The 14,313-nt window shown below is 36.6% G+C and overlaps 1 protein-coding gene across 1 annotated transcript; it reads right to left on the reverse strand.

Moving 5' to 3' along the window:
• Positions 1-3,687: 3,687 nt before the first annotated feature.
• LOC138378197 (small COPII coat GTPase SAR1B) lies at positions 3,688-4,804 on the reverse strand. The gene has a single exon (XM_069463526.1). The coding sequence runs from the start codon at positions 4,700-4,702 to the stop codon at positions 4,106-4,108; it is 597 nt and encodes a 198-aa protein (XP_069319627.1). The 5' UTR covers positions 4,703-4,804; the 3' UTR covers positions 3,688-4,105.
• Positions 4,805-14,313: the final 9,509 nt, after the last annotated feature.

Here is a 14,313-nt window from a genome sequence, read left to right on the forward strand (position 1 = left end):
GGGACTTTTGAAGACAAATTATCTAACTGGTTCTCACAAGGATAAAAACATTGGCCATGGCTTCCTTAGCCCCAAGATGAGCAAACCACTGAATTGGCTGGCCATTAACTCACCTAAGCCCATATAGTAGTGAATCTTGGTTATATATACCACCCAAGCAGACTTCACAATTCTTAGGAGCCCACAGACAGTGGGAATTGAAGAAATCCCAGAGTTAAATGTAAAGTCAATATTAAATAGTTCAATACTAATGCCAAAGTCTCATTCGTTTGACAAATGTGCCTGAAGAAACATACTCATACCTTTTCTAGAAGTTATTTTCCAAAGATTCAAACACATTCCAAAAATGGGGTACATTTTTTTCATACTGAATTAGTCAGGGTCCCACCTCAGGAAACAGATGGAACATTCAAAAGGAAAATTTAATTTTACTAATGAAAAAGAGACTCTTTATAATGTTGTAGAGAAAACTAAGGGAAATAACCAAGTGAAGGTGAAGCACAGAGACCAAGAGCATGTACTACCACCCTTACCTGAAGGGGCAAGGAAGAGCGGAGTAACCAGAACCTGCAGAGAACTTTACGGGAGAGCTATCAGACAAAAGCTGAGGCCTTCAGTAGAGGAACAAAGCTAATTCAAAACTATTTCAGGGAGTCTAGAATAAATGTTTCAATTTCTCCTTTCTCCTACCTTCCAAATGCCTGTTAGTGCCTCCCATTGACTAAACCAATCAAAAGCCAGAAGGAAGGGGACTACTGATGCAGTTGATAAAGGTCAGCCTCCCAGGGAACAAAGCAAGATTCTAAAGAGATCTAGATAACAAAAGGATAATATACAGAATTCATGTCTAAAACACTTTCTTCACTGCATATATTCAAGGTACATAATGGTAGAAAACAATATTCTATGACATACATTTTACATAATTAACAATATAAAGCTATGACCTTTATCAGAATACCTGCAATCATTTCATCATCATCAATTATACATATTAGACATCTACTGTGTACTCACCACTACTTACCACATACAGCCTTGTTATCATCAAAAGAATTTCTCAAATTCTGGGAAAACATGGTTAGTTTAGGTACTGTACAAAAGCAGAAATGAAGGCACAGTTCTCTGTCCTAAGACTTAAGATCTCACAAAAGAATATGTATTCCATTCTTAGAATATATGGAGCAACTGAACCGTATGAAGAAGGAAATGTTTTCCAATCTTCGTTTCTTAAAAGGAATACTGAGGTAGAGGAACAGGCCTAGCCTAGTGGTACCACAGGGTCAGGACAAAGTGTATACTTCTTCCTAGAAGTTGTGAAGGGAGAAGTGAATAGAAAAAATCTCTTCCAAGAGATAGAGCTAAGATAACAATGACATAGCTTATCCAAAATGAGTAAAAGTCAGGAACCAAGACATTGAGCTAACTGGGGAATGGAGAACCAAGAAAGTCAAGAGTAAAGTTGAGGTGGAAAAGCAGGAAGTTGTCTGAACTAATTTCAGAGAAGAGACCATCACCGATGGCACTTTTTTTTTTTTAATAGCTGGGATAGATTTACAGAGACAGGCCAGAGTCATTGAAAGGGATTGGGAAAGGATGGACAAAAGTAAGTGCCACATGAATGTCCACACCAAAGCTCTTCAGCCTTCTGGTGTCATGTTTTGCCTTAATATACAAATTCTCTGGGAAGGTAAACACTGTCTTCAATGTTTCCAGGGTTTCTTACAGTGAAGATTTGTGTTCAGATTTGCATCCTTCTATTCTATTGTATTCTTCCTCCTCCTATCATCTCGCAGCCCTAGCCCCAGCATTGGGGCTGCAGTTGGTCTCTGAACACATTGTCACACTACTAGGATACACAGACTTTCTTCTTTCTTCCCCAAAGTATCTCTGGCACAAAGTTGTCGTATGTAAAGGGACAATTTTGCTTTTTTCTGTGAAATCTCTCATTCTAGTCCTTGCCCTGCGAATCTGACCCTTTTCATCAGCAACAACAACAAAGACCTATCAAGATATTAACATGAACAAAATTACTTTTAGGCAACACAAAGAACTAGCTAAAGTTTTGCAATTACAGCTTTTCTCTAATTTGCCAATTAACAGTTTGAGCAGAGTTCCGTGTACCACCAAAAGCTCTGCAAGTAGAAAGTGGGCAATTCAAAAAATGTATTATCTCCCTTATCCAGAATATATGAGAATAGTCTTGGGGACTTTTCATCTTCCTTTTATATAGGGGACAGGAATGTTCTGCCCTTTACATTCCGACCAACCTATGGCTGTCTCTCCAACTGTGACCATAGCTTTCTTTCTTCCTACTGCTTTGCAGAGAGAGGATTGTGTCAGGGACAAACATGGAGGTGAGAGGTAATGTGTCTGAAACTAATGAATCATGTAAAATAAAGTTTAAAATTTCATTTCAGGGATGATTAGATCTATGGGTTCAAATTATGTCATAAGGGCCTTATTTCATAGGCTCTATCTCTGGGTCACTGTTTATCTTCTCGTTGGCTCCATTCTGAGGCAGATCTCTCCTTGGATTATCAAAATGGCTACCAGCAGCTGCAGGTTACTCCCTGTCATCAGCATCCCTACCAGAAAGAGCATGCTTTTCTGCCCAGTAGCTCAACAAAAGTCCAATAATTGAGACTCTAGTTCTTTTGGCCAGGCTTAGCTCTCATGTCTATCACTAAACCAATTAATCACTGACGCCATTTGGATGTGATGCTATGGTTGATTATGCCTGGTTCACAAGTCCTTTCCTGGGGCTATTCTGCTGTTATAAGAAGAAGGGATAGATACTGAGAAGTCAAAAATATATTCTTGTAGAATGAAAGGAGAGGGAAAAGAGGATTCATAGGATTTCAGACTTTTGATGTCAGCTAGCACTATATCCTGCTCAATGCGGAAATCCCTTATTCTGCAACCCAGATAGGTAGATGCCCAGCATTCTCTCTAAAACTACAATGATGGCCAGACACGGTGGCTCACGCCTGTAATCCTAGCACTCTGGGAGGCCAAGGCAGGAGGATCGCTTGAGCTCAGGAGTTTGAGATCAGTCTGAGCAAGAGCAAGACCCCGTCTCTACTAAAAATAGAAAAATTAGCGGGGTGTGGTGGCTCACGCCTACAGTGCCAGCTACTCGGGAAGCTGAGGCAAGAGGATCGCTTGAGCCCAGGAGTTAGAGGTTGCAGTGAGCTATGATGACACCACCACACTTTACCCAGGGTGACAACAGAACGAGACTATCTAAAAAAAAAAGAAAAAAGAAGAAGAAGAAAAAGAAAAAAGAAAAAAAAACCTACAATGACGGGGTTTTCTGCAACTCATGGTTCTCCCTTTTACTTGGTATTAGAAAATTGTTTTTTTCAATTTATTTATTTATTTTAAATCTCAGAATATTATGGGTGAACAAATTATTTTGAACTAAAATCCTCCTCCATGACACATCTACACATTGTTTTGTTCCTGAAGGCAGAACTGTGACCAAACTTAATTTTTCCACATATCAGTCCTTCAAATATTCAAAGATAATTATCATATGTCCTCAAATGTTTATTCTTTTTTTTTTTTTTTTGAAGATGCCAAACATTAGAGTTTGTTTTATTGCATGACGTTTGCATGAGAAAAAATATTATTGAAAACTGTAAGGTATCATGCAATCATTGACAAGCTAATTATTAACTGTACACTTAAAATAGGCGGACATACAATCTAAAATTTAAAAACTAGTTCCAAAAAAGTACATAAAAAATTTAACATGATGAGCTTTTAAATATGGTTGATATTTGTAGTTTCATGTTATTAAAAAGTGCTTCAAATGTACTCCTGGAAAGTTGTTCTTTATAAATGGCGCTGGGGTAATGTCAGATTATAAACTGTAAAAACTAATTATTTTTATGGAATTAGAAAACTAATAGTGTGATATTCAAACTTACTTGAATCAGTTTTCAATTCTCACTCAAATTAAGTTGATATAATATTAATAATCTAAAAAACATCTGTTTTATAAGCAACAAAAGTCTATTGAATTCAAGTTATGCATGTTGAGTGATCAAATCTCTGAGTAGGCCTGAATGTGGAGACCTGGAACCAACGCAGGTCGGTGTTAATCAATGTACTGCGCCATCCAGCGGAAGCCCTCTCCGTAACCCTGTCTCTTGAGCACACTGCACATGAAAACTTCTAAGGGTCGGGCATTCAGTTCTTTCAGAGATACACTGCCCTTTCCTGTTGTCTGACCATATAAACCAAATATCTCTCGTAATCTCTCTTCACTGATGGCTTCAGGTCTGTCGATCTTATTCCCAAGAATCAGAATAGGCACATTAGCAATGGTTTCATCTGTCATGAGTGAATCAAGTTCTTCTTTTGACTCTATCAGCCTTTCATGGTCTGCACAATCCACCAAAAATACAATGCCATTGATAGCAGGAAGGTAGTTTTTCCACACTCTTCGAGCTTGAACATGTCCACCCAGATCAAAAGTTGTAAAAGTCATGCCAGCAATGGTCAGTTCTTCTGAAGTGGGATGTAATGTTGGGACGTGTTGTCCAAGTCTGTCATCTTTTAGCATGTGTAGCAATGTTGTTTTTCCCGCATTATCCAATCCAAGAAATACCAGTTTACCAGTTTTCTTATATAATCCTAAAAACTGTAGCACACTGCTGAAACCACTGTAAATCCAATCAAAAATGAAGGACATATCCAAATCTGATAGGGTCTGCGACTGGAGAGAATGCAATCCCCTGCTTAGCGTCCGCCCTACACTCGGAGACCAAACTGCAAAGAGCGATGGCTGCCGAGGCCCCAGTTCATATCAGGTCCTAAATGTTTATTCTTAAAACTTTCTCTGGTTCCTTCACTTTAGGGCTCATGTCACATGTTTCCAGACTGATCAGTAAATTAAAAAGCACATAGTCCTTTACATTTAATAAAGTTAATTCTCTTTTGTTTTTCAATCCTCAAAATCCTGTTAGATATTTTTTTTAATTTTTTTACTTTTTTTTGTTTTTATTTTAAAAATTTAGATTTTCTTTCTATTTTTAGTAGCGACAGGGTCTCGCTCTTGCTCAGGCTAGTCTCGAACTCCTGACCTCGAGCGATCCTCCCGCCTCGGCCTCCCAGAGTGCTAGGATTACAGGCGTGAGCCACTGCGCCCGGCCCCGGTTAGATATTGATATCATTTCCCCCACTGTACAAATAAGGAAACTGTGCCTCAGAGAGATCAACTGTTTAAGGTCACATAGGTACTAAACAATAAAGGCAAAACTTGAATTAAAGTTCTCTTATTTCAAATCCCAGTTTCACTATGAAACACTGAAACCTGGAAATCCTACTCTGGATGAGTCTCAGGTTTTCTGTGTCCCTCTTAAAGTACAGTTCCCAGAAGTTGATATGGCATTCTAGATGTGGTTAATTTAATTTTCCCAAAACTGTTATTGGAGAACAGCTTAATATGTTCTACCTCCCAGGTAACATGCACTTGAAATGAGTCTCGACTCTCTAGTGTTTTCTAAATCATGCCTCATGGAGAAACTTCAACCAGAGCAGTTCTGCTTTCATGTTTTCTATATTGGGTTTCCATATAAGATTTCATTTGACAAATCAAACAGTTTGTCAGATTAAAAATAAGTTTGAAAACCACTACCTAGACCAAAGGAATGATTAACAATTGGTATTTTCTACATTAGGGGAGGCCAATAGAACAAATATTTCAGGGTATTTCTTTGCCCTTTAAATCCCAACTTTCTTCCCTTTTCTCAGTGGTCTGTTATTACTGCTTCAGCATGCCTGGTGACTCACTCTATATAGGATATGACTACGACCCAGAGCAAGCAACTCTGAGATGAGTCTATTTATAGAGCAAATATGGCTTTTGTTTCTTATTGAAATCTCTCAATTTCTCTGAGAAGTTGGTTTTGCTAAAAATTTGAGTGAATGAATCAGTCTTACTGATGATTGCTCGACACTGGTACATTGCTTTTCCAGGACATGTATTTCTGTTTGCTGATTTTTTCTACATGACAAGAGTCTGTGCCTATCCATATTTGATAGTGGTTGTGTTGCTGCCTCATTTTGGACCTCTAACTGCTTTTTGCTGGTTTCCCAGTTTTTTACATAGAACTTACTTTTCCATTCTGCTGCAGCATGGCTGATATGGTTTGATCTTAAAACTCTGGCCAAGGTAAAGATCAAAAAGTAGTTATTACCAGGACTACAAGGGAGGATAGGTTCGGGGAGAACTAGAATAAACTTCTCGAGAGCTCCAGATCATGTTCCCCACCCTCTTTGTTGCTTTGTGCACAAAGAAAAATACAAGAACAAAAGAGTAAGAGAAATGAAGTAAAGAAAGCTAGCAGAAGAGGGGAAGGTTCTGAGGGATAATAAACATGCAACCCAGTACTTACACAAACTTATAATTCAAAACATATTTATATTGACAAAGTACTATAACCAAAGGTTTACACACATGAATGAGCATATGTAACACATTGAGACATTTTCTCAAATATGCCAAGATTTATGAAGTCTGGCAACAATCCCTTTACTTTTTCTTATAAAAACAGCTGCTAATTCTCTCTGTGACTTGCAACTGCCTAATTTTCTAAAAGTTGGATTAGTGTAAATGTAGAAAACACTCTATTCCAAGAAACAAAGTTCAAAAATGGAGTCATCCTTAGGTTAAATCTGTCCAGGCCAGAAAGTTGTCCTCTTGATTTTGTTTCTTCTGCATTTCCTCCAGAAACATAGAATCATCAGTTTACTCTAGGTTTTAGCCTTGGCTCTGAAATAACTTGCTGTCTGAACTAGGGCAAATTACTCCTCCTTTCTAACTCTTAGTTTTCCCTTATGTAAAATGGGTATACAAGACTAGATGATTTCCAAAGTTCAACCCAATTTGTTCCATAGTTCTAACGTTTACTATAATTACCAAATACTACAAATATATACAATTCTGCAAAATAAATCAAAAGTCAGAAGTCAATTTTCTTTCCTAATGGACTTTTAGTTGGAAAGTATTTATATAACATAAAAGACATTTTAACAGAAGTAAACAATAATCTCCCTCCCAATCCAAGTCTGACTGAAATAGGCTGGGTGAGGAGGTTCATGTCTCTAATCCCAGCACTTTGGAAAGCCAAGGTGTGAGGATCACCTGAGGCCAGGAGTTTGAGACTACCCTGGACAACATAGCGAGACCCTGTCTCTACCAAAAAAAAAAAAAAAAAGTTTTTAAGGTAGCCAGGCATGGTGGCATGTGCCTATAGTCTCAGCTACTTGGGAGGCTGAGGCTGGAAGATTGCTTGAGCCCAGGAGTTTGAGGCTACGGTAAGCTATGATCATGCCACTACACTCCAGCTTGGGACACAGAGTGAGATCCTATCTCAAAAAAAAGAGAAAATCTGACTGAAATAAATGAAAAGATTTATAAAAGATTAAAATTATATCTATACCAGAAACCAAGAAAGGGTACCATCAATAATCCTTAAGGACTTTCCAGAAAATAAGAAGAAAATAGTACTGGACTTGTGGGTGACCAGAGAAAATGAAACCTCAGGCCAGGATAGCAAAAGTAAATATAATTCTTCCAAAAAGATCCCCAAGTGAAATTTTAAACAGCAGTGAATGAAACCAAAAGTAGAGATTGGGCCCCAAAGTACTCATTAGCTTACTTCATTTAATAAATTGCATCTAGAATACCTGAACCAGGTAGATACTACCATTGTTGAAACATAGAAGAGCAGATGACAACAGCAGCTTTTGCCCCTAGAACAGTGGTTCTCAAACTTGAGCATGAAACAGAATCATCTAAAGCACTTGTTGAAACATAGATTTCTGGTATTTATGACCCCAAATTTCATATTTACTAGGCATGAGATGAGGCCTGAGAATTAGCATTTATATCAGGTTTCCAGGTGATGCAGATGGTACTGGTCTGGGGACCACACTTTGATAACCACTGCCCTAGAAAAAAAGCCTACAAATCTTACCTTTTTCATAAGAGGTTAATCTACCTAAGGACTACTTCTAACATTGAAACCTATAATCAAAATATCCCAGAACTGATCAAGGGAGGGGGAATAAAGAAAAATTTTTGCTACTCAGGAATAATACATATTAAATCACTTCAGCCCCACTCCAAGTGAATATCACCTTATTTTGGCAATTGTGAGTGGTCTTTGTGAATCTACCTGCCTGATCCCTGATCGCAAATCCTATCAAAAGATATGCCCATCAAAACTGCGTGCACACTTATATAGAATCCAGCAAGCCATCCTTTTCAAAGAGAAAATCTATATAACAAAAAACAAATCTATATACCAAAAAGGGTAAAACATATCTATAATAATCAATACAATCACTTAATTCATACATCTGAAGAACTAATGTCTAGACATTTCGGGAAAATAGCATAAATGAAAAGGACCAAAAAACCAAGATCAACAATAATGACAAAATAAACAGGACAAAAACCGATAGAAAAAAATATTTCAGAGGATATTTTTTTAATTCTAATATCCTGATATATTTAAAAGGTATTACATCCATAAAGAAGCACATTTCAATATGTAAGAAGAAAATCAAAGAACAAAAAAGAGTTCTTGTATGTTAAAAATATGATGGCCTCAAAATGGAGAAAAAAAAATCAATGAATAGGATGAATAATAAAAATGGTCATGGCTCAAACCAGACTACCAATCTGGAAAGTGTAGTAAAGGAACTATCCAAGAACACAGAGCATAAAAACAACAACAAAAAAAGAAAGAAATTATGAGAAAAGACTTAAAAGAATTGGAGGATAGATTGAGGATGTCCAAAAGTATTTAAAATGAGTTTCAGGGAAAAAAAAGGAACAGTGGCAATGAAAGAAAAAGATAATAGAAGAAAACTTCCCTGAACTAAAAACTCAACACTTCATATTGAAAGGGGCACCAAGTACCAATTAATGGGGAAAAAGTACACATATAGTCTCTTATCCTGAAGTTTCAAAGAGCAAACATAAAGAGAAGGAAAAAATAAGAAGTTATCAACAAAGAAACAAGATTCAAACCAGCAGGTATAAAGGTCTTCTGTGTCCTTTTATATCCTAACTAGAGTATCACTTTCCATGTACTAAAATTTTAAAAAGCTAAATCCATACTCATTATGAATAAATCAATTCTCTTCAAACTTACCTATAGATTTAATGCAATCCTCATCAAAACTCAACTGGTTTATGAAAGTGTGAGTAAAATTTGTTATTACCTCTTAAAACTGAATACTGGCTCATCCTTTGATCTAGCAATTTCACTCTTAGGTATATACTCTAAATAAAATTTGCAGAGGTATCCAGGGAGTAATGTTCAAGAATATCTATGGCAGCACTGTTTGTAATGGCAGAAAAATGGAAATAACCATGACATCTAGTGATAGAACAGATAAATCATATTTACAATAGAATGCTAGATAGTACTAAAAATGAATATGCTACAGATATACGTAACAATATGAAAGCATCTTAGAAGATTTGAGTTAAACTGTTAGATTATTTGTAAGAAAAACAACAAAGTTGCAGGAAACAATAAACAGAATGCATTAAAAATATTACAGGACCTCCTAAAGATGAGGAGCAAGACAAGGGTGTCCACTTTTGCCACTTTTATTCAACATAATATTGGAAGGTCTAATTAGAGCAATTAGGCAAAAAAGAGAAATAAAAGGTATCCAGGTTGGAAAGAAGTAAAATTATCTCTGTTCACAGATGACATGACTTTACGTGTACAAAATTCTAAATATTACACACACACACACACACACACACACACGAGAGCTAATAAATTCAAAGTTGCTGAACACAGAATCAACATACAAGTATCAGTTACCTTTCTATATGCTACTAACTAAATATTTGAAAAGGAAATTAACATATTCTATTTACAATATCATCAAAAAGATTAAAATAGAAATAAATTTAACCAAGGAGAAAAATACTAGTACACTGATAACTACAAAACTGCTGAAAGAAATTAAAGAAGGGATAAGTAAATGAGAAAACATTCTATGTTTACAAATTACAAGACTTACTATTGTATAAGTAAAAATACTACACAAAATAACCTACAGATTTAATATAATCCCTATCAAAATCCTAATGACATGCTAGTTCTCGAATGTACCTCTCTGCCTCTCTGGGCCTGCTGCGCTCAGAGCTATCCACATGGATGCGGTGGTGTGTTCTGTGTGGCTTGCTGTGGTCCTAGGGGGTCTAGTGTGCTGTTCTTTAGTGCTATGAATGTGCTACAGACTGCCACAGAGCTGTGCTGCAGGCTTCTTCTGACAAAGCTATGCATATTTATGGCAGCACGTCCTGAAAATTTAAGTGCAGTTCCTGGTATCAGTACTTTTTTCTTGGGACACAATAATATGGGCGGCAATCATTAAATTTTTTTGTCTATAAAAAAAAAATCCTAATGACATTTTTGTCAGAAATAGAAAAGTCCATTCTAAAATCCATATGGAATTTTCAAGGGACATAGAGTAGTCAGAACAATTTTGAAAAAGAACGTTGGATGATTCATATTTCCTGACTGCAAAACTTACAACAAAGCTGCAGTAATCAAAATAGTGTGGAAATAAGGAATAAGGAAAGACATATAGACTAATGAAAGAGAATAGAGAGCCCAAAGTAAACCTTTGCATATATGACCAAATGATTTTTGACAAAAGCACCAAGACCATTCCATAGCGGAAAGAAGAGTCTTTTTAACAAGTGAGGTCAGGAAAACTAGATACACATATGCAAAAAAAAAAATGAGGCTGGACCCTTACCTTACATCACATACAAAAAATAACTAAAAATGAATCAAACTCCTAAACTTAACAGTTAAAACAATAAAACCTACAGAAGAATATAAAAGAAAATCTTCATGGCATTGGATTTTGCAATGATTGTGATAGGCAACAAAAGAAAAAAAATACCATCTGATCCAGCAATCCCACTACTAGGCATCTATCCAAAGGAAAAAAAAAAAGACATTCTATAAAAAAGACATCTGCACTCGAATGTTTACACAGCAGCACAATTCACAATTGCAAAGATGTGGAAACAATGTAAATGCCCATTGATACATGAGTGGATTAATAAAATGTGGTATATGTATACCATGGAGTACTATTTAGCCACAAAAAACAATGGTGATCTAGCACCTCTTGTATTATCCTGGATAGAGCTGGAGCCCATTCTTCAAAATGAAGTATCACAACAATGGAAGAAAAAGCACCACATGTACTCACCATTAAATTGGTACTAATTGATCAACACTTATGTGCACATCCGGAAGTAACATTCATAGGCATCAGGCAGGTGGGAGAGGGGTGGAGGGGATAAGTAAATTCACACCTAATGGGTGCAGCGCCCACTGTCTGGGGGATGGGCACCACTTGCAGCTCTGACTCAGGCAGTGCAAAAGCAATACACGTAACCACACTGTTTGTACCCCCATAATATTCTAAAATTCAAAAATAAATTTTAAGGAAGAAATGGAAATAAACTTTTTATTTTAGAATTATGCTAATTATAAAAAGGATTAAAAAAAGGAATGATGTAAAGTAACTTCTTATAGAGACTAAGACTAGGGGTAATGAATAGGAGAACCTTTAGTTTTCATTTAACATCATAAAGACAAAGAATACAACTAAAAATAAAAACATAACTAAGAACTTGGAAGAGAAGCATGTTTGATGATGTGTTAGATTTTTCATATTTCATTGTAGGGAGTCTATAGTTAGTATTTAAAGAAAACAAATTGAGAAATAGGGGTATAAATATGGTACTTACTATTATAAATTGTGGTGTATTGGTAAATGTTTCCCAGCAAGCTAGCGGGGAGGGAGCCCCAATTTGCAGTGTTTACCAATTTCCATGGCATAAATATTCTCACCATAGCCAATTTCAAGTACCAATGTGACATCAATGGACTTGTAAAATTTGTGAAAAGTTAGTGATAGGTTCTCAGAATGATCCTGTTCCAGGAACCATTGGAAATAGAAATTAACAAAAGAACTAAAAATAGAAAGGTTATTAAAGGTTATTAACAGTTGTTGCCTCTAGGGATGGAAACTTGTAGGAAAATTTACCTAACATTTTATAGCCATTTGAATTTTTATCGTCCTCAAGTATTAATTTTATGATTTTAAAAAACTAGCTCAAAGAAATAAAAGGTGTTTTATCTTGCATGTAGAAAGCTGAAAAGAACATCACTACCACTGTAACAAGAAAAAGAATGTTCCATGTGCAGATAAACAAGCAAAATCATACGTCTTCCCGATCTCATCACAAAGCTGATATGGCAGGGAAAACAACTAATCTGAAATCTGACGAAAGGCACCTCCCAGGAAGAGACAAGTCACAAACACTGGCTTACCTATGGTAGAATATAGGAGGAAGAGACACTCAATGACATACAACTGGGTAGGGAGAATTTAGCCAGTTTTAATGAATAACTAAAAGCTGAGAATTGGCTGGCATGAGATGATAGAACCCCTGGGTGACTTAGACACAAGGTGAATTCTTCCCTACAAACCTCTACCAGATCCTTACCAGAAAGACTATGGATGGGAGAAGCCAAAGAGCCTCTCAGTGGTACAGACCTGGAGGGGGAGAGGCTGCCACTGCAGGAAAGGCACAAACCTTTCCCAGGCCCTAATCCCCTCGAGAACAGTCTTAAGCCACTAGGAAGAAAACAGCAAACACTGACACTCCCAAGACACAGGTGAGTACCCATTATGGCAGGAGAGAATAGTAAAAGAAAAAAATTCTACCACTAGAGGATAAATAAGAAACTGTCCTGGGCTCTGGATTTTATGCTAATACCATTAGTGTTCTCTTACCACTGGGGAAGTGGCAGGGGACTCTCCTGCACAAGATCTACCAAACAAGGCAGAGTTTGTATAGAAAAGTCAGGATAACTGAGAAAGCTTCACCCCCAGATACCCAGATGCACAGACCAAAAGATGAAACAAGACAACAGAGAATTTTCTCCACCCCCAGCACCAGACTTCAAAGCACTACGTAATAAGAAAAAGCAGTTTATTCTTGGGCTAACAGGCAAGGTCAAAAGAAGTAGAAACCCTCTGAGGCACAGGGAAGCCTGAAAGAGAAGGGTAGATCAGAAACACTCGGGGGTGGGGGGGAACCTTCCTCAATCTAGCCCTTATCTGATAGGACTGCAAAAATGAATGGACAGATCTATAATTATAGTCAGTTATATCAACACTCCTCTTTCAGTAATTGATAAAACAGGGAGATGGAAAACCTCTAAAAATATAGAAGACCTGAACAACACTATCAACTAACTTGACCTCACTGAAATTTAGGTAACATTCTACCCAATAAACACATGAAACACTGAGATTGTTTTTTGACCCAGAATATAGCCAATCTTCAAATTTAAATATTGAAATCATTTATAGTATATTTTATGACTGAAAAGATATTAAAGTAGAACCAATGACACAAAATATGAGGGAAATGCCCAAATATCTGGAAATTAAACAAATTTCTGGATAACTCAGAACAGAAACACACAAAAAAAAATTGTGGGATGTAGCGAAAACAGTGTTTAAAAGGAAATTCATAACACTAAATGATTGCAATTAGTTAATAAAAAGTGTTAAATCAATGTTACATTTCATCTTAAGACTAGAAAAAAAAAATTAAATCCAATGCAAGAAGCAAGAAAATAAATTACAAACATCAATGAAAATAGAAAAACAGAAAAGAATCAATACAACTGACAGCCAGTTCTTTATAAAGGTCAATAAAAATTATAAATTTCCAGACAGGCTATGAGAGAGAGAGAACATAAATTACAGACATTGACAATGAAAGAGGAAACCTAATTACTGATCATATAGACACTGAATGGATAATAACAGATTATGAAAAAGTTTATTCTCATGCTATGGTCTGAATGTTGTTGTTACCCCAAAATTCATATGTTGGAACTTAATCCCGAATGTGATAGTGTTAAGAAGTAAAGGCTTTAGGAGGCAATTTGCATCATGAGGATGGAAGCCCTCATGAATGGGATTAGTGCCCTTTTAAAGGGGCTTGAGAAAGACTATTTGCTCCTTCCACTATGTGAAGACACATAGCTGGTGCCATCTAGGAAGAGCACGTCCTCACCACACACTGATTATGCTGGCATCTTGATCTTGGACTTCCCAGCCTCCAGAACTATAAGCAATAACTCTGTTGTTTATAAATTACCCAGTCTAAGGTATTTTTTTTATAGCAGCTCAAACAGACTGAGACAGTCCATAAATACAGTT

This window comes from Eulemur rufifrons, chromosome 30 (assembly GCF_041146395.1).
Source record: "Eulemur rufifrons isolate Redbay chromosome 30, OSU_ERuf_1, whole genome shotgun sequence".
NCBI lineage: Eukaryota > Metazoa > Chordata > Mammalia > Primates > Lemuridae > Eulemur > Eulemur rufifrons.

What these genes read in the sequence shown, in the direction of transcription:
- LOC138378197 (XM_069463526.1), bottom strand. Translation starts at nt 4,702, where the DNA reads ATGTCCTTCATTTTTGATTGGATTTACAGTGGTTTCAGCAGTGTGCTA.